Genomic DNA, 19647 nt, shown 5'->3' with positions numbered 1-19647 from the left:
CTACCTCATCTGAGCACCAGGCACACATAGGACTCACAGCTAGACACTGCTGGCAGGAGCTCACTCCTCGTGTGGCACAGATGTTGGGCCCTGAAACAGAGAGACAAAGGTATTAGCACCAGATTTGGCCTGACAAGGCCGCTGCCTGCCCCATCCTTCCTAACATTCTCAAATGCCCGTGTTATCACCCTCAGGTGACACAAACACACCCTAACCATAACACAGACATTTACCAAACCTGGACTGTCTGGGGGAGGCAGGAGAATGAGGACGGTTGGGAGAATGGGGGGAAGGTGCCTGCATAGCAGCATGCGCTGGCCTGCCAGGAGAAAACAGATCGGAAATCTTCTCAAGCTTCCCAATACATATATCTTGGGATCCAGTGCTCCAGGGAGAACCGCAGGATCGTTAGCAAAGGCTGGCTGATAGAAGATGGAAGATCATGGTATTGGAAATGGAAGGCCTGTATTTGAACTCTGAATGTTCTTACTAGCCATGTCATGACCTTGAGCAACTCAGTGAACCTCTACGAAGTGACAGGTCTATCTCACAGCATTCGTGCAAAGGAGAAGCACTTGGTACATTACAACACACCATCCAAATGTGAACAGTCTTCATATTGCCAGAGAACAGAGAAAAACCTGGGTAGAGGAGCACAACCAGTGAGACCACATGGCCTGGCAAAGCCCAGCCAGGAAGCAAAACTCAGGCTGCCCCATCTCAGCCTTCCTGGCCTCCGCCAGGCCGACCTCCTCTTCCTGCAGTGCCCCCAGGAGGGCTCTTGCCAATATGAGAGGCAGAATGGAGAAGACCCATTCCTGCCCGTGAGCCAGTGATCCTGACAGTTCCTTTATCTGATTTCTAAAGTGATCCCTTTGCCTTCATCTAGTAAGACGACTACATCTATTTTGGTGAAATTATCCTGATCATTAGGGGTTTTCCCAGTGTCTCCAAAACTTCTCATAGACCTGTCACAGTCCATTTTATTATTGTGTGACTGAACTCCCTTCCAATACCTGAACAAAAACATACCCAGAAAATGTGTTGTGCGTGCGCACACGCACACACACACACACACACACACACACACACACACACACAGTATTGTTAGGAAAAATTATCCAAAATTTGGAAATGGGCCAATGAAATACTGGGTGTCCTTTCACTGTTATGCAGGGTGTAGATCAGTAGACTCACCATGCTTAGGGATTAACTGATTTTCCAGGGTGGATACCTTCGTTTGACTTCTCATGATTAGGATATTTTATAACTCTAGGAGTTTCTACAACTTGCAGAAAACCAACAACAATGGACATGATTCTCAGTGAGAGCAATGTGTCTGATTCTTATCCAACAGCAACACAACTGATTTCTGTCTGGTAGAAAAGATAACCCCGAAAGGTCAGAGTTTACTGCCTTGGAAAACATTAACCAATTTTGAATATATTAGATAACTGATTTCAGCATTCCTTTGACTGGCCAACTAGAAATCTCCCTTCCTTGAATTCTCTTTTGATTTAGTCTGAACATCTTATGGGTTCCCTCATTAATTAAGTTGAATAACAATCTCTGACATGTGTTCACTTTATATTTGTATTGAGAGTCATACTTTCAACTCTCTGAAAATTAGATTTTAACAATCTCCATCTTAGGGCTTCACAATGGGCTTGGGGGATCTAACAAAAAGGGTATGCACACATCAATACACCGTGGTCCTAATTTAGTTACCCACAAATAATAATGGGGCCTTGGGTAAGTCATTTAGGTCCTCTCAGCCTCAGTCTCTTCAAGTCCAATATTCCCAATGTATTATAATTATTCATGTATCTGCCTTAACAACACTGACACACAATAGATTTTAAGCCCCATGAGACCTACCCTGCCCAGCCCAGGTCTGCCTCAGTCCTAGCTCAAAAGAGATGCTCAATAAATATACACTGAAGCAAACTGAGAAGTATTGGACTAGATAAGTTCTATTTTTTAAGCAACTAAGCTCACATCTCCAAATTATGCATATAATTTCAATATAAAACATGCAAATGGGTTGAAACAGTGCCTCAGACAATTTAAACTTTCACTACTCTCCTAAAAACACTTGATTATATGTAGAATCCTTAAAATACCTCTGAAAGCCCCAGGTTTCCTCAGGTTTGAGTCTGTCTAAAATTTCCCAACTCTTAATTTCTGTACATGGAAGACTACTGTAAGTCCATGAGTAATCTCTGAGACTCCATCCTCCAACCTGACTACAGCCTTACCCTGTGAGATGAGGACGTGAGATAGGAATTACGGCAGTGGTTCCAGGCCCGGCCCTAAGGCAGGCCACGTCTGAGTTGGGGCAGCCCTCAGCCATGCACTGTCCATAATGGAAGAAAGGTGGCCAGTCTTCCCAGAGCTGCCAGATTCAGGAGTGTGGATGCTGTCAAATTCTTTTTAAGAGCATTTCCCAGTCTATCCCTTTGAGTCCCCGACTTGTAGCCACAAAAGGAAGCCTTTCCAGATGTGAAATAAATGACCATGGGTGCCCTCTCAGTGACTGGGTGGACCTCAGCCCCAGAGGATGAGAGAAGCTGCTGAGATTTTTCCTGTGGGAAATCATGCCTGGGAGTCATGGTTACCCCCTTCCCCATACCTCTTCTTTTTAATGAATTACAGGTTGAGTCCGTGAGAACCAACGATCCCCCACAACACCCCCCACCAAGACCTGCCACCAGGGCAAGTTCCCCGGAATGCAGCGGCTGAAAGTGGCTGACTCCGCAGGAGTCTCTGTGCCCAGGCCAGGCTGATTCAGTGAACTGCTGCTCCGAGGCTACCCCCACCTCCTGAACATGTGGAGGGAGTTTGGGCCTCTGCACCCTGTCGTTCAGAAGACTTATGTTCCCCAGACACGTGGGGATGTCATCAGATCTTTGTCATTAAAAAGAATTAACAATCCTTACCACCCACTTCCTCTGACAGTACAGCAAGGAAGACTGGCCCTGGTGCTCACAGGCTGGTTGTAAAGGTTAAATGAACCAGTCCTGGTCAAACGCTGAACACAACAGCTGCATACAGACAGTACTCAATAACGGCAGCTGCTACAGTGGCTATTGTTTTGTTGTTTCTGTTTTTATACCGAATCCCAAACTATTTAAGGCAGGCAAATGTTTTACTTTTCTTTTTCCCCCTGAAGCCACCATTCTCCAGGACTATACACACAGCTGAGTACACCCAGAGTGTGGAGTGTGGAACCAGAAAGCATCAACTAGGGTAAAATGATCAGCTGTCAGATCTAACATTAAATGGAATTAGGAATATTAGTGTTCAAAAACCCAATCTAGGAGAGAGAGCCAAGAAGAGAAGGCCAATTATAAAAGATAGATAAGACCGGCCAAGAAATTTGCCTGGAAAGTAGAAGAAGGCTGTGGTTTGGCACATCAGCTCAATTCACAGAACCAGAGACAAAGGGTGGGAAAAATGAAGGAAAAAAAGGGGAACAGGGAAGGGAATTGCAACAGTGGAAGTCATAATGCGTCAATGAGAGCTATTTTGAGGACATGTTGTCCAATGAAACAGGATATCAGAATGCAGGGACAGGCCACTCCAATGAGGCCAGGGGACCTCAGGCTAAGTCACAGAGAGAGGTGTTAGCCAGAAGGGAGGACGGTCCTACTGCAAGAACTATGGACATCTCTCTTATTATCTGCCAGAAAGGAGTTCTGGCCTGGATCCCCAGCTCCGCCACTGACCTTTGACTGGTCACTTCCCGATTCGGTCCACGGGGACAGCAGGTGACCCAGGTGGTGCCTGGTCTTCCACTGCAGTTACCTAGCTGAGTGAGTCATCCAAGAACAAAAGATCCCATGCTCACCGCCCTGTGGCTGCACCAGCAGCTTCTCAGGGGCAGGCTGCTAAAAAAGTTTCTTTTTTTTTTTCTGCCTTTTTTACAGGTAGAAGCAGCTCGGTACTCTAAGGAAGGGGAAGGAGACATGAGGGTGCAGTTCAAGGTAGCATGTACCTCTGTGCTCTGAGCAAAAAGCTCCAGGAAGCATCACCCAGAGCAGTAGGGAAACCAAACTACCATATTTCAGCAAATCTAAAACTATGGATGTAGGATGCATCCTGATTTCAGAGATTCGAAAATGCTAAAAATTAAGAAGTACATCAGAGCCAATTAAATGTGGTATGTAACATCAGAAGGTATTTGTGTGTAATTTGCATCTACCAACAGTACAATGTGTTATGGGTTGAATTGTGTCCTCCCACAAGATAAGTCCTAACCCCCAGTACCTTTACATAGGTCTTTACAGATGTAATCAAGATAAGGCCATGAGGATGGGCCCTGATCCACTATGACCGATGTCCTTACCAGAGGAAAACATCACAGGAAGACAGATACACAGGGAGAACACATGTGAGGACAGAGGCAGGGTCTGGAGTGATGTAACTGAAGGCGAGGAACGCCACGGAGTGCCAGCCGCCCCCAGAAGCTGGGAGGCTTCCATCCGGAGTCTCAGAGGGAGTGCGGCCCTGTGACACCTTGATTTCAGATCTAACCTCCAGAGAGGATAAGTTCTATTGTTTTAAACCACGCAGTTACAGCAGCCCTAAGAAGCTAGTACAGAATATATTTCTATTTCTATAACATGGGATGTGACTTTGAGGAACATGGCCCTGAAATATTCAGCACGATTGAGGAAATCCAGCCTGGAATGAAAACTTTGCTATGGTTAATCTGCCTATAGATAACGGCAAGGGGTTGCTTTAGCTTTACATTTTTCTGCTAACATATATCAATGGTATCAGCATTCATTCAGCATATACTCAACAAATATTCATTAAGCACCTATACCTGTGCCCAGCACTTTCCTAAGTACTGGAACCACACTGATGAACTAAACAAACTCCCTACGCTTGTGGAACTTAAATTTTAGTGGGAAGATGAAAAGAAAAACATACACCACAAAAATGTACGATTTCAAAATGTGGCAAATGCTGAAAAAAAATAGAGCAGGATAAAGGAGTCGCATGAATGAGGGGAGGCCTTTAGAGAAGGTGGTCAAGAAAGGCCTCCTGTGCTGATACTTCAAATGTCATGAAGGCATGAGTCATGCAAAGATCTAAGGGATGAGCACTGCAGAAAAAAGAACTCCCAGACGAAAGCTAGACGGACCTCGGTCTCTTAAGGAAGTTGCAAGAAGAGAGAGAGAGAGAGAGGGCTGGAGAAGCAGTCAGAACACTAGGAGACACAGCACACAGGAACTGCAGCCGTGGTGGGGAGTGTGGCTTTCCTTCTCCATGGGGTAAGAAGCCCCTAGAGCAACGTGAGTAGAGGTGAGCAGATAAAAGATCATTCTGGCTATTGTAGGGAAGCAAGATGAGAAAGAGACCAATGAGGAAGAATTACAATAGCCCAGGCAACAGAAGGCAGGGGTTTGGATTCGGATGGAAGTGGTGTTAATACTGTGGTCAGGCTGTGGATACATTCTGAGGACCTGCTGATGGATGGCCTGTGGGGCTTGATGGAAAGACAGGAAGGATTTTGCCCTGAGCAAGTAGATCCCCTTAGACAAAGTTCAAATATTTTGACCACTGGCCAATCCTTCCACTGACCCTTCAGCCAGCAGGCCCTGTCCTTGTAAGTGAAGCCAGGATATGTCTGGTTATCATCTCCAACTGAGTTAATTATGTAGCCATGTGCAGGAACACTGCATAAAGCCCATCCTCAGACAGTCTTGTCTTCTGTATGGTTGTAATCTAAAATTAACACCTAGCCCCTGAGAAACACCGTAAAGGCAGTGGTAGTAAAACAATGAACACATTACTATGTAACAGCAGGTGTGGTTGGGAAGGCACACGCCACAGTAGGCAGAAGATCTCAGGTCCAAAGCCACCTCTGCCACTCCACTGGCTGTGTGACCTCAGGCATGTCCCTTCTCTCTGGTGCTCTCTCCAAGGTCCAGTGACTCATTGATTCTCTGTCAGATCCTTATTCAAGAACTTATCATTGCTCCCCTGAATCTAACAGATCTAACCCAGCCACATCAGCCAAACACTGGAGACCTGAAACAGCTACTTCCTTTCCCCCATGCTCCCAAACGTGGGTATACTTACCTCATGAGTTGTTAGCATTAAATGAGATATATATGTGAAAGAACCATCTATACTGGATGATCAATAAATGTTGGCTTCTTTCCTTGTTACCTACCCTCCAATCTCTTCCTGCACTAAGAGTACCCTTCCTCCTTCCCTCTACCTCGGGGTCAGACTCGAGAGGGTCCTTTGTCTCTAACAGGATATAGTGATAGAATCCCTGGCCAGAAGACAGGAGCCCCCAAGGCTAGACCCCACCAATGCCACTAAACTGGTGTGATCTTGGGCAAGTCACTTCACCTCTCAGGGCTTCCCTTTTGGCTTCTCTGTAAAACAAAGGGTATTGGATTAGCTAACCTGCAAGGTGCTGCCACCCCTGGAAGTATATATGCCAGCCAGAATGCATAAACAGGGGGACTAAGACTCTAGAAGGCCTACCTTCCCAGGACCCAAGACCCCTTCAACAATGCACAAGTGTGTCCAAGACCCAGGACCCAACTCCATTTCTTCCTAATGGCCTAATATTTGATTCAATGCTGCATCTCAAATCCTGGAAAATTTTACCAGCATGGGCCCCACCTCCCATCTGACTCATTCAGTAGAGCAGAGACAAGCCCGTACCAAGCTCTGTCTGAGGCCCAGCCCAGCAGCACCCTGAAGGTGACCTCCTCGGCATCCAGCTGTCAGCCCTATAACTTTCCTCCTCCAGCTCATGTCTGATGGATATGGACACAGTCCTCACTGCCAGCCTCTCTTGGTAGAAAGGCAAATTGATCCCACCATCTTGGAGGACAATTGGGCAAAACCTAGTAAAATCTCAATTTAAAATATTCATGTCTTTTGACCCAGAAGCTTTAGTTCAAGAAATTTAACCTATAGATACACTTGAACAAAGGTGCATAATAATGAGCAAGATATTCCCTGCAGCTTTATTTTTAGTAGTAAATAATTGGGAAGGATCCTAATGTATGTCAACAGGGAACTGGTTAAGTAAATTGTGGTATATCCATATAAAAGCATGCCTTTTGGCTAGAATTATAGGTCTTGGAATAAATAAAGGAAAGACATAAATTAACATAAAAAGATGCTTTAGGACATATTATTAGTTGACAGTGATCCTATCGTGGATGATCCTATTTGAGAAATAACAATAATTATAAATAATTACAAATGGTGACACATATATTAAGAAAAAAAAGCTCTGGAGTAACTCAACAGCAGTTACCTTCAAGGACAAGACTACAAGGAACTTGTATTTTCTACATTATTCAATGTCCATACTGCTTGGCTTTTTTATTTTTTACAATCTGAATTACTTTTATAACCTAAAAGAAAATGAAAGCTAATTTTAAATGTCCTCTGTTCTGCCTGCCTTTCTGCACTTGCATACATTTTAATGTAGGCTTCCCAGAGCAGGCCAGGCTTTCTACAAACTGGAGCAACTTCAGCATCAAAACCCCATAGCCTGCTGAACCCATTGTGTTGTATATTTGAAACCAACATAAGAAACAATGATACTTTTAAAAAAACACAACTGGTAATGAAAAAAACAAAACAAAACAGTCTAGTCTCTTGGCACCCCAAAGCTCAAGAATAAATGTTGCCTGACCCACTCCCACAGTCTTCAGGAGGGGCCCAGGAGAGAGCACGGTCTCTTCTCACCTTGGTGAAGTCCCAGAACAGAGACACTGAGCCAGGGACCACGGGCTTAGACAGAGTAGGGTGAATGCCTCCGGGGGGAGGGGTGGACCAAAGCAAGATAATCCACTGGGGATTTGCTTTGGCCTGCTGGGACCCCAGCTTGTTTTTCTGACTTTACCCAGGTGCTGCTTTTCTTTCCCCAGCCCTAAACAAATGATTCCCAACATGGGCAATGTAGCAAGCAAGCCCAAAACTATGTAGTAAAAACAGGAAGGATGCCATCTTGAAAATTAGATTGCATTTTAAAACCCAATTTGTAAAAAGAGTATGTTACTCTTTAACAAACAGACCATAACTCAGCCCACCTTGGGAGCAAAGCAGGCAGTCTTGAGTGATATGCTCCCAGACCAGGTAGCTGCTATCCTGGGAGGAAATCAGAGCAGTAAAATTCTTGTAAATAACCAGGAAGACTAATAAGAAACTTAATGTCTCTTCAAAGATAAACATTTTGGGACCCCTTAGCAGGTGTACATCCCTAGCCCTTTGTCTCTCAACTGACTATAAAACCCTAGACAACGCACCACCCTGGGGCTCTCTTGTCCCCTCCTGGCCTGAGCCAGGAGCTCTGTCCTCTCCCTTTCTCTCTAAATAAAAGCCTCTGCCTTACTCTCCTACCTTGAGTGTTTGTGAGGTTCATTCTTCGACTCCGCGAACAAGAACCCCAGCATCAACACCACACACCCCTCCACTTCTGGGGCATTGGTCAAACCTACCCCTTGCAGACAGCTCTGGCAATGGTTTGACCTGGGGGTGTTTACTGTGTATAGTGGCTAGAGTAGGGGCTTGGGACCATACAAGAGTCTCTTAGGCTCTGGTTTTCTCTGTCTAAGAACCCCAATAGCAAAGGAATTCAGGGTTGGCTATGGGAACCTTTAATGTGGCTACCAAATGTGCCCTTTGCCAAACTTCTGGAACTTTCTTCTAGTGTAAAGCCTTTCAGGCCTGTTTTTAACTGCAGATCTCCCTATTTTTCCCCAAAGGGAATCCTTACATGGAATTCCATGTTATTAGTCAGTTAAAGGAAAAACTCCAGCTGACAGTGGGGAGGGCAGGAGCAAACTGAAGTCTCTCCCTTCATCTCCTTCACCCACTTTGCAGCCCTGGAGACACCAAGAGCCTGAGGTCCAGAGGTGAGATGACTTGTTCAAAGTCACCCAGCAGATTGATGAGAAGGCCTGCAGAGGTGTGAATCAACAGACCTTTCCCAATTCCAGATCCACAGTTCACATGGAAGTTTGGGGGTTTTTTTTCTGTATGAAAGGAAGTGGCTTTTGCAACTTTAAAAAACATAACACAAATGTAGATAAAGGAATACGTACACATGAGAATTACTGTATGTGCAAGGGAAAACAATCTGACTAGAACACTCCACCTAATTAACAGTGTACATTAAGGGAGGCTAGAATTAGAAGGGAATCAGCCATTTTATTCTCCAATGTTTGACTTGCTTAAAACGAGCATATATCACCCCATTCTCTCCTCAAATGTTTGGATGTCTCACTAGGTGAACTAAGAAATGCTGGGGCGGAGGGGAATAATAGTCTTTATGTGCAAACATGACAGAAAAACAGAGGGGAGACTTAACAGCAGGCTGTTTTTCTGAGAGATGTTCCCCAGAATGTTTAAAGGTAGGAAAGCCCCAGGTTTACTTAATGGTTTCTGGCTCCAAGGATTGTGACACACCATATTTAGCCACAAAATTTTAGGACCAAGAATAATAAAATTGCTGGTTGTTGCAAAATCCTCTCCAATATCCCAAAGATATTACTACTTAGCACTTAGGAAACCTAACAGCTTATATGTGGCCCAAATGCATCTACTCAATTAGATAATTTAGAAATTCAAAGTTGGATCTGGTTTAACACACATCGCCCACATCGCCCCCTGCTTTCAGTGTAACTGTCTGAGCACCAGCAGATGAGTAGGTAGCCCCAGGTAACCTCTGAGCATTCTGCTACATGCAACATGGATGAATCTCAGATGTGTTAGGTGAAGTGAAAGAAGTCAGACTGAAAGTCTACACATACCATATGATTTCATTTATATGACATTCTGTAGAAATAAGAACTCTAGGGACAGGAAACAAATCAGTGGTTTCCAGGAACTAAAGGTGCAGGTAGGGAACTGATGACAAAGGAGCTCAAGGGAACTTTTTAGGGTGATGGAAATATTCACTATCTTGACTATGGCGATGATTTTGGCAGTAGACATGTCAAAATTCAAAGAACTGTACACCTAAAAAGGATGGACTTTATTGCACATAAATCATATGTCAATAAACCTAATTTTAAAGAAGAGTGTTCCTGGAGATGCTGTGTGCATGGAGAGAAAGGAAGATTTTGTAAGCTGTTTGCTGGAGAGTTTCACACTTAAATAAATGCCAGCAATTTACACAGAGAAAATAGGCAATATCATCTCCCTGTTCCCACCTGCATTTCCACTGGTGGCCTGAGCTCCGTCCCACTCAGGAAGGGTCTGGGTTCAAGAGAAAGAGGAAGAGGTGATGGGGTGAAGTAGCAGGCCAGCTCTGTGGGCATCAGTGGGGGCTAGGTCAAGCCATGTGGTTTACCCCCAAAGCTGCTCAGTCACTCCCCCAGTTAATTATCTGACTGCTGATTCATGAGTTGTGGTTCCTGTGGGCATGCTTGCTGGCTATTCCTGACAACAAGGGCAGAAGGATTCTTAGGGCTGGGAAGGGATGATAACCAGAGATCCCCAGTGTGGTGGGGAGTTGCAGAGGAGGAATTTCTACTAGGAAATTCCAGAGTCTTATCCAGACACCCCCTTTTCCCCTTTGCCTCCTCACCCCATCTTATGCTGACCCTAGGAGACCTCTGCCACCCACACTCACCATGTTGAGGAGGGTAAAGGGAGAATGCTCCCCTTCCATGTTTCTCCTCCCTGGAGGGGGAAAAGGGAAGACAATTCACAGAGGTTCCTCTGAGTTTCCAGTGCCCTCAGATCAGAGATCTAAATGGCACAGTAGTGCAGAGACCCAAATGCCCAAAGAATTCATGGTCTCGGTTGCATTCTAACGTCGTTCAGAATGCCCAGATGGGGCACAAGAGATCCTCTGTGAATGAATGCAGATATTCAAATATTGGGTTTCTTACAGTGAGGCACATCACTTCTAGATCCCTTCCCAGAGCACTCCGTAGATACTCATTTGGGCTGCCAATGTGCCAGGTGCTGGGCATAGAGTATAACCAAATAGACACGACCTTCTCCTCAGGCAACCTGAAATCTTGTGAATGTCTTTTACTTTCCTCTTTTCTCAGAGCCAGAACTTAAGGTTTTCTCACAGATAAAGTTAATGAGCGTCTCTCCTCCTCGGCCCTTCTGTGGGTTCTTGCTGGGTGAGAGTGACTGAGATACTCCAAGCCACCAATGGGAGTGAGTTGAAACAAGATGGGACCCTTTCCTACAGATGTGGGACATCAGTCTCATTCTGGCCCGGACTGCACTCAAGCACGAAGCAGTAACAGCTCTTGCCTCCAATACACAACAGATACCATGGACAGGAGGCATGGCGACAGTAGTAGTTGTCATTTATTGAATACTTATTTTGTGCCTTTATCTCATCTACTTGGCATAATCATAGAAAGATTGTTTTGTCCACTTTACATATGAGGAAACCGTGGACATGAGAGATTAAGTAATTTACCCAAGGTCACACAACCAATAAGAGGCAAAATCAAGAATTAAACCCACATCTGACTGGCTTTAAACCATAGCTACCTCTTTCCCCAGCCAACAAGCCTTTCTCCCACGTGTTTCCAGGCCCTGAGGGTTCCTTCAGAGAGCTTCAGTTGGAAAGCTTCCATTAAAAAAACTCAGGAAGAGAAAGTAGCACCTGAACTCAGAACTAACAACTGAGATAATAAAAGCAAACAAAACATGTCATCCGTTAGGTCCCAGTTTAAAATAAGGGCCTATGTATGGGGAAGCCACAAAACCCAAAGTTCTTGGGTGAAGCTAAAAAGATCTCTGTACATAAATTCCAAAACTCAATTCTACACTCAAACAACCTCTTGTCTGCCATACCGGACTCTCCCGTCCAGCTCTTTCTGTGTTCCTTCGACCCTGTGTCCCAGCAAAACTCTCTTACTCTCTTCCTACCAACTGCTTCCCCAAGGATCTGATAACACCTGCAACCCAGCCAAGCAGGTGGGGGATTCAAATATAATCGAAACTGCTTTTACTGAGGGCTTGTTATTCTGGAAGTCTGACTCTAGAACCTATGCTCTTAAACTCCTCTAACCTGCCTCTCACCGAGGGTCTGTGGCTATCTCACAACCCATCCCCACTGCTGGAATTGCCCCAATCACAGAAACCAATCTATGACCAGATCTCCTAGAGGATATTTAATGCAAACTTAGCTATGTCAATGCAGTGGAATCCTATATGGATCACTACAATTCTGCAAACCAGATCAACAAAAGATATACTAGGAGTGAGGGGTGGAGGGAGAGACATCAAAATAACACTCTTCATCTTAGCTAATATTGAACCAAGCACCACGCTAGGTTCTGCCTTATGCTACCTTACTTACTTTTAAAACTGCAAGAAAATACAATGATTAGACTTGGAAATCATTCAGAACTCACAAACTTGAAGATGTGAAAAGAAAGTAAAAATTAAGTTCAAAGAAGTAGGCATCCCCGCAGGAGAGAGCTGAGTTGCCCTTCCGGATTTCTCCACTGCCCCCATCAAAGCAGGCAGCCTCCCAACCAAGGCTCCGACATCTCCCAGTGCAGAATGCTCAAGATTTCGTGTCTCTGTGTCACGGTCATCACCAACAGCGTGGTCATCAGGCTGTTTGTTACAGACTAAAGACATCAGAACACATGGGAAGCATCAGCAATAACAACTTAAACATCCCTCCGTATACATTGAACATATACAGTTTTTTGTGTGCCAATCATATCTCAAAAAAGCGATTTTTAAAAAAGATTTTTGTTGCTCAGTCCTGTATCTCTTAGATACAGATATGCACAAGTCTAGAAGGCAGTCACCAAAATATTTCTGAACTGCTAACTTTGAAATGGACTTACCAATAACTCTTACTTTAAAAAAATACCTTCTGCAGTTATCTAAATTGTCTTTCAATGAGCACTACTCTTTTTCATTGAAAGTACGCGTATGCACACGTTTCCTCTACAGAGGGACGCCCCAGCGGACTAGGAGCCGGTCCCCCGGGGAGGGTCCCGGGGCTCCGGAAGGGCACGGGCAGCGCCCGTGGGCTGTGCTCCACTCTGCACTCCACCCGCTCCCCAGCACCAGTGACGCCTAATGACAAGTGCCTCGGCAGCTGACAGTGCTGTGCGGCAGCAAGAAAGACAGAGCCAGGGACCCACGCCGGCTCCGGGACCCTTGATGGCGTGGTTCCTCACGTACACTGCACATTTTTCGGATGTGGGATCCCGGAAACCTCTGCCTCCCGGGGACCCTGCAGGAGACAGAGCCCTCATTCCCCCTCCGAATCGCTTTGGTAGGGAGCCACCAAGTTTAAACTTAAAAAAAAGGAAAGAAGGAAAGAGAAAAAAAACTTGGGAGAAAATTTAACACAAGAGAAAAGAGGAGGAATGTCGAGTAGTTGGCAAACCCGCGCGCGCGCACACACCCTCACCGAGGGGCTACAACCACGTCCCTGGGCCCCCGCCCGCCTTGGCCCCCGGGCGCCCTCCTCCGCGCCGCGCAGACCACCTGCGACGCGCGCAGCCCCGGCTGATCGCCCGGCTAAGGGCCTCGGCGCCCGGGATGACCCGCCCCTAGGCAGCCTGTCACCCCCGCCACCGCGGGGCTGGAGGGTCCCCAGCTCCGGGCTCCGACGGCCCCCGCCTGGCCCGCACACTCCGAGCGCAGACGCGCGGGACGGGCCCGACCGCCCTCGCCGCTCCACGTCTGTAAACTGGCGGCCGCAGGATGCGCGGCGCCGCGCGGGAGCCTCGCTCACCTCCGACGGCCTCTCCCGCCAGCGCCGCCAGCACCAGCGCCGCGGCCCAGAGCGGCCGCGCTCGCATCTCGTCGCCCGCCGCGCCTCGGCCGCGCCCGCCCGCCCCACACTGAGCAGCGGCGCCCACGGCGACTTTTCCCGCAGCCGGAGGGGAGGGCCCGCGGGGGCTGGGACGGAATGGGGCGGGCCGCGGGCGCGCGCTTCCTCCCCGGGGCCCTTCCCCGGACCCTGCGCCGGCAAGGGGGCGGCGGGAGACCGCGGCTCCTCTCTCCCCGCGGGCGAGGGTCCGCCCCGATCCGCAGGCCAGGCGGGCCAGGGACGCGAATGGGTGGTGGGCGCATCCTCCGCAGACATCCTGGCCCCCGGGTTCGCGCCCAGCGTTTGGTAGCTTAGAAAGGCCAGGAGCCCCGGGCCCCTCTCCTGATGTAGCCCCACCGCCTAGGGGGACACCCACAAGGCTTTCTCTGCCACCTGAATTCCTGGGGTTCTGTGCCTCTGTATCTTGAGTTTCATACATTTAATTGACAAACCTGTTGTATGTATGCTTACACTGTGTCGGGCACTGCTTTAGTCCTTCATTATTCACTGATCTTTTTCTTGGGTTTGATTTTCTGGTAGACTGTAAGCCTGTTGAGGACAAGACCACATCTCAAGCTTGTGTAGGTGATGTCCATAACGGCCTTTCTCTACAGACACTTCCACGGAGCACAGTATCTGCTACACGTTTCAAGACACAGTCAATATACTGCCTCTAAACTCAAACTCGCAGGCTTTGGAGTTTTGTCATATTTTCCTCAGAGGCCTCCCGCCTTCCCCCCAGTCCTTCCTCTAGGTGTCTAGAAACCTCGACTCTTGAAGGGCCGAAGTGCTAGGACTGTGAGGAAGAGGCCACATGTGTCTGGGGCTGGTGCAGGCTGCCACAATAGTAGTTCTAATGATTATTAAAAGCAAGGCCCAATGTGTCTGAGAGAATCTAGAGGTCTCTGCAGCTCCTGGGCACCCCAAAGGGCTGTCAAGCTGCCCCTGGGCTTCCCTAAACCCTCTCCTAAGACACCCTAGATGCCTGAACACTGGTCTTGACTCAGTTTTCCCGCTTCATCTCCTAGCCTACTGTGGGAAGATACTTAGCATTCCTCAATATTCTGACTGCCTGACTGATCTTCCTTCCTTTTTCCACCTGAAAAATTCCACATATCTTTCAAAACATCTCAGATGTAATCTCTTCCACTAAGCTTGTCTGATTTCCCCATTTCTCCAGCCCCCCACTCTGCAGAGGTGGGCACCTCTCCTCTGACCTCACAAACACTGGAATAAGCCAAAAGAGTAGCACGCAAAAGCAGAAGAGTCACTTGCAATCTGTAAGTGGGCAGGGGAGGAGCGAGCCCACAGAGGGGAGCCAGGCGTCCTGACAGGGCTTTGAGACTCCAGCTCCATACACCTCCCCTAGCTGGTGGAGGGCCTGGAGGCTAGAAGCCATTTTAACAGCACTGTCATTGCCCTGGCACAAAAACCCAGGTCGCGCAGCCTGATTACATCTCAGCCTAGAAATTTATTTATTTGCTCAATTTCCGTATGTAGAACCAATCTCCCAGTCACCTAGGCGTGTCCTCAGCCTGGGTCTGCTGCCACTGACCGCTTGGGGTGGACGATGGCCCAGCAAACATGCTGCCCCTTCAACCTGAAGAACTTTCTCCAGCAAATCTTGTCATTAAGATCTCCTGGCAACAAATATGCTCAACTTTCATTTGTTTCTCCTCATTTTTAATGATAGTTCTTAGATACAGATTTCTAGATTCACAGATTTTTTTTTTTCTTCCAGTACTTTAAAGATTTTGTTCCAGGGTTTTCTGGGCTCCACTGTTTTCATGAGACATCAACCATCATTTACATTCTTGTTTCCCTGTCTTTTCCCTCTGGCTTTTTAAAAATTTATTTTGAAATAATTTATACTTATTCAAATGTTGCAAAATACTAAAGAGAGTTCCCTTGTATCTTTCACCCAATTTCTCCTAATGTTAACATCTTACCATATCATAATTATCAAACACAGGAAATTAACATTGATACAATACTGTTAACTAATCTGGATACAGTAGTTGAATATTGCCAGTCTTCCCACTAATGTCCTTTTTTCTAGTCCAGACTCCAACCCAGGATCCCATATTGTATTGTCATCATGTCTTCTTATTCTCCTTCAATCTATGACATGTTCTCAGTCTTTCTTTTCTCATCACCTTGACACTTTGGTGTCAGTTATTAGGCCAGTTATTTTGTAGTATGTCCCTCAGCTTGAGTTTGATGTTTTCTCATGATATTGTATTCAGGTATTGGAGACAAGAATACCAAAAAAAAAAAAAAGATGTGCTTCATTGAAACGTCATTTCAGTGGGTACATGATAACCATATATCTTACTACTTATGGTGTTAACTTTTGATCACAATGGTTAAGGTGGTGTTTGTCAGGCTTCTTCACTATAAAATTAGCATTTTTCTCTTTGTAATTAATAAATGTTTTATGGAAAGATATTTCAACTCTATGCAAGTATCCTGTTCTCTTCATACCTTCATCCACTAATTTGAGCATCCATTAGTAGTTCTTGACTGCATAGTTTCTGTGGTGTTTGAGTAATAGTGATTTTCTGTTGCCTTTTTCCTTCTACAGCTACCGCTTGGTACTCCACAGTAAGGAAGCACAATTGCTTATATGTATCAGTATGAATTTATGGATATTTATTTATTCAGTGACTTATAATCCAATGCTATCATTATGTTGCTCAAATTATCTGAGGTTTGTCTCTGACTACCTTTAAGTTTTCTGTTTGTCTTTGGTTTTTTAACAGGCTGGTGAAGGTGAATAGGTGTGGTTTTTCTTATATTTATCCTGCTTGGGGTTGGTGAGACTCTTGGATATATAAATGATTTATTTTTCACCAAATATAGGAAGTTTTTCATACTTATTTCTTCAAATATTTATTCTGCCCATTCTTTCTCTTCTTACTTTGTGAAGCTCCATGATACATATTTTGGATATGGTTTAAATATTTATAATTTAACATCTTAAATATTTTAAATAAAAGTATTTATAATTTTGTAAATTATATTTTAATGTAAATTAATTATATTAATACTTAATATAATTTAATATTTGGATTATTATCCTACAGTCTGCTGAGGCTCCATTTATTTTAAATCCTTTTTCTGTTTGTTTTTCAGATTAAATAGTCTATTGATCTCCAAATTTCCCAATCCCTTCTTTTGCAGTTTCTAATATACTGTTAATCTTATCCAGGGAATTTTTCAGACATTGTTTTTAAGTTCTAGAATTGCCCTTTATTTTTCTTATAGTTTCAGTTTCTCTGCTGATATTCCCCATATCCCAAGCATTATGTCTATATTTTCCTTTAAGTCCTTAAATGTGTTTGCAACCAGTGTTTTAAAATTCTAGTCTGCTAATTCCAACTCATCCCACCGTCAATTTCTCTTTCTTTTTTAAAAATTGTGGGTCCCATTTTACTGTTTTTCACATGTATATTAATATTAGATTGCATACTAAACATTGTGAACTATTCATTTTAGAGTTTATGTTGTCTTCCCTTGAAGAGTATTGAATCTTATTCTATTAGGCAGTTAAATTACTGGCAGATTATCTTTATCTAGATAGAACACAGTCCTTACTCATAAGATGTGGACATTCTGTATCATCTGAGTACCAGTGTTGTTCGGTGAGATCTCTCCACTCTGACTAGAATGAAACTCCAACATCTCTAAGCCACGCACAGCCTTGTGTGCTCTGTTCAGCTCTCTGCTGCTCTGCTAAGCCTTACACAGCATCACCACATGCATGTGGCAGCCCGTCCCTCACCCAAAGACCCTGGAGAACAACTCTGCTGACTTAAGGGGCATCTCTCCGTTCAGCTCCTTCCTCTCTAAAAGTCTTCCCCACACATTACAGCTTCCTCAGCAGCCCTGAACTCTAGTCTGTGCTCCTAAGCTCAGTGAGACCATCTCGCACTTCCTAGGTTCCCCTTCTTGCGCTGCAGTCCAGAAAGTTCCCCAGCAGAAAGCTGTGCAGATGTAAGGCCCAGCTCGTGTGTTTCCCTTCCCTTGAGGGTTATATTCTGTTGCCTGTGTTCAGTGTCTAAAGCATCTCCTCAAATATTTTGTCTAAATTTGTTGTTTACTGTGGGAGAGCAAATCCTGTACCAGTCACTCTGTCACAGTCAGAAGTGAAGTTCTGTGATTCATAATTTATTTACTTACGCCTCTTCTGCCACTACCGGACAGTGAGATTTTTGAAAGGAGGGACTGTAATTTATTACCTTTGTATTCCCTAGTAGGCCCTTAGTAAATAAAATAATTACTTTTATTTTTTGACCTTCTTGGCATCCCTTGAAAATTAATTTTAATAAAATATTAATCGAGCAAAGATGATGGGGGACCTGAGCCATCCATTCTATGATTTTTCTCCAGGGCCGTGCAGCCCAGCTGACAGGACATGGAGGAGTAGCCAGTTCAGGACAGGTAGAAGATCTTCCCCAGGACCCATGTCAGAGGCAAAATTGTGATCTTTTCCCTGGGTTCTCACCAATAGTCTGCTCCCTTGGGAAGCCCACTTCTATTTAGGTTCATCAGTTGTCACCACTGTAAATTGAGGGACCCACATCTGTGGTTATTTCCTGAACCTCTTGCCTACAAGGCCATCCTTAATTCTCTCTTTTAGTAAGGGTCAGAAGGTCTCTGGATTCAGGTCCTTGCCCCAACTCCTACTAGTAGCATGATCCAAATCCTCTCTATTCTCATTTCTCTTATCTGTAAAAAAAAAAACAACTATCCATTCCCTGCCCTTTTCTGCACCCCCAGTCCCACTCTACCCCCTCCCAACACACACACACACACACTCTCACGATTATGAGATTCTATGAGACCTTGGATATGAAAGCCCTTTGGAATCTGAAAAGCACTGAGGAATGTGTTTGTATTATTGTTCTTATTTGTGGAGAGACTGTAGATCTTCCAGTGCAAATCTCCTCCTCTAGTTAATGAGACTAAGTGTGGAATAGCATATTGTCTCAGAATCTTCTCCTGCACATTTGGCAAAGGCTCCTCTGGTCATGGAGAGAGAGATGACCCAGCTGTTTCTTTGGCTGGAAGGAAATGGGCTTTTCCGAGTCTACACTGACTAAAAATGGTTAGCTTGGAATTTCTGGGCTCTGGGGAGTTATCTGAGAAGGTACTCCTAGATTTTTATCAAGGTAGTTGTGAAGAGATGAGCTCAGCCTTGGCATTTAACATTCATTCACAAGCACACATCAGGGGCCTGCCGTTCCAAGTGCTTCTCAGGATACTGAGGATGCAGTAGTGAGGAACGCCACGCCCTGCCCTCCCAGGGCTTGAGCCCAGCTGGGCCTGAGACAATTCACTTCCATCTTAGAATGCATCTTCACATGAAGCAGACCTTCCTGTGCTGAGCAGAAAAAGTGAGAGTCCCAGGACTTTCCACTCCAGCTCAGCTACAAAGAACCAGGTGGCCAAGCCTGGATTCAAGCTCTGTGCCCCCAGAGGGCATCATATAACTGCTCACACTGCATCTCTGACCAATTCAGGCCCCTTCCCCACCCAACACTCAAGCCAGGGTGATGCCTCCTTCGGATAATGGAACTGTTGCTTGGCTTCTGGCCCCTAATTCCTGTACTGGTGTCTTTCTAAACCACCACTCATCCTACTTTTGGCCCTGCTCCAGGGAATCCAGATTTTCAGCTGGACTCTAGACATGTATTTAGACCTCTCAGGTCCTCCTAACCTTCTGGAGAGACAGAGTAATGTAAGGTTTGACCACTCCATAGTCAGGTGGTCAAGATTTGAAAGTAGATCCACCATTTGTTACCTCAATGACCCTGGGAAAATTACTTAACTGCACT

The 19647-nt window shown here is 45.5% G+C and overlaps 1 protein-coding gene across 3 annotated transcripts in view; it reads right to left on the bottom strand.

Moving 5' to 3' along the window:
• ITGB3 (integrin subunit beta 3) overlaps window positions 1-14261 on the bottom strand; it is a 47057-nt gene extending 32796 nt beyond the window's left edge. For all 3 annotated transcript variants that reach the window (XM_036997363.2, XM_073235734.1, XM_073235735.1), the window contains exons 1-2: window positions 13730-14261; window positions 5-90 (exon numbers count right to left, since the gene is read on the bottom strand). In XM_036997363.2, coding sequence (XP_036853258.2) covers window positions 5-90; window positions 13730-14246 — 603 coding nt within the window. In that variant the 5' untranslated portion in view covers window positions 14247-14261. The remainder of the gene's footprint in view (window positions 1-4; window positions 91-13729) is intronic.
• Between the last annotated feature and the right edge of the window lie 5386 nt (window positions 14262-19647).

This window comes from Manis javanica, chromosome 4 (genome assembly GCF_040802235.1).
Source record: "Manis javanica isolate MJ-LG chromosome 4, MJ_LKY, whole genome shotgun sequence".
In the NCBI taxonomy this organism is placed as follows: domain Eukaryota; kingdom Metazoa; phylum Chordata; class Mammalia; order Pholidota; family Manidae; genus Manis; species Manis javanica.
This window is presented reverse-complemented; position numbering and strand designations above follow the sequence as displayed.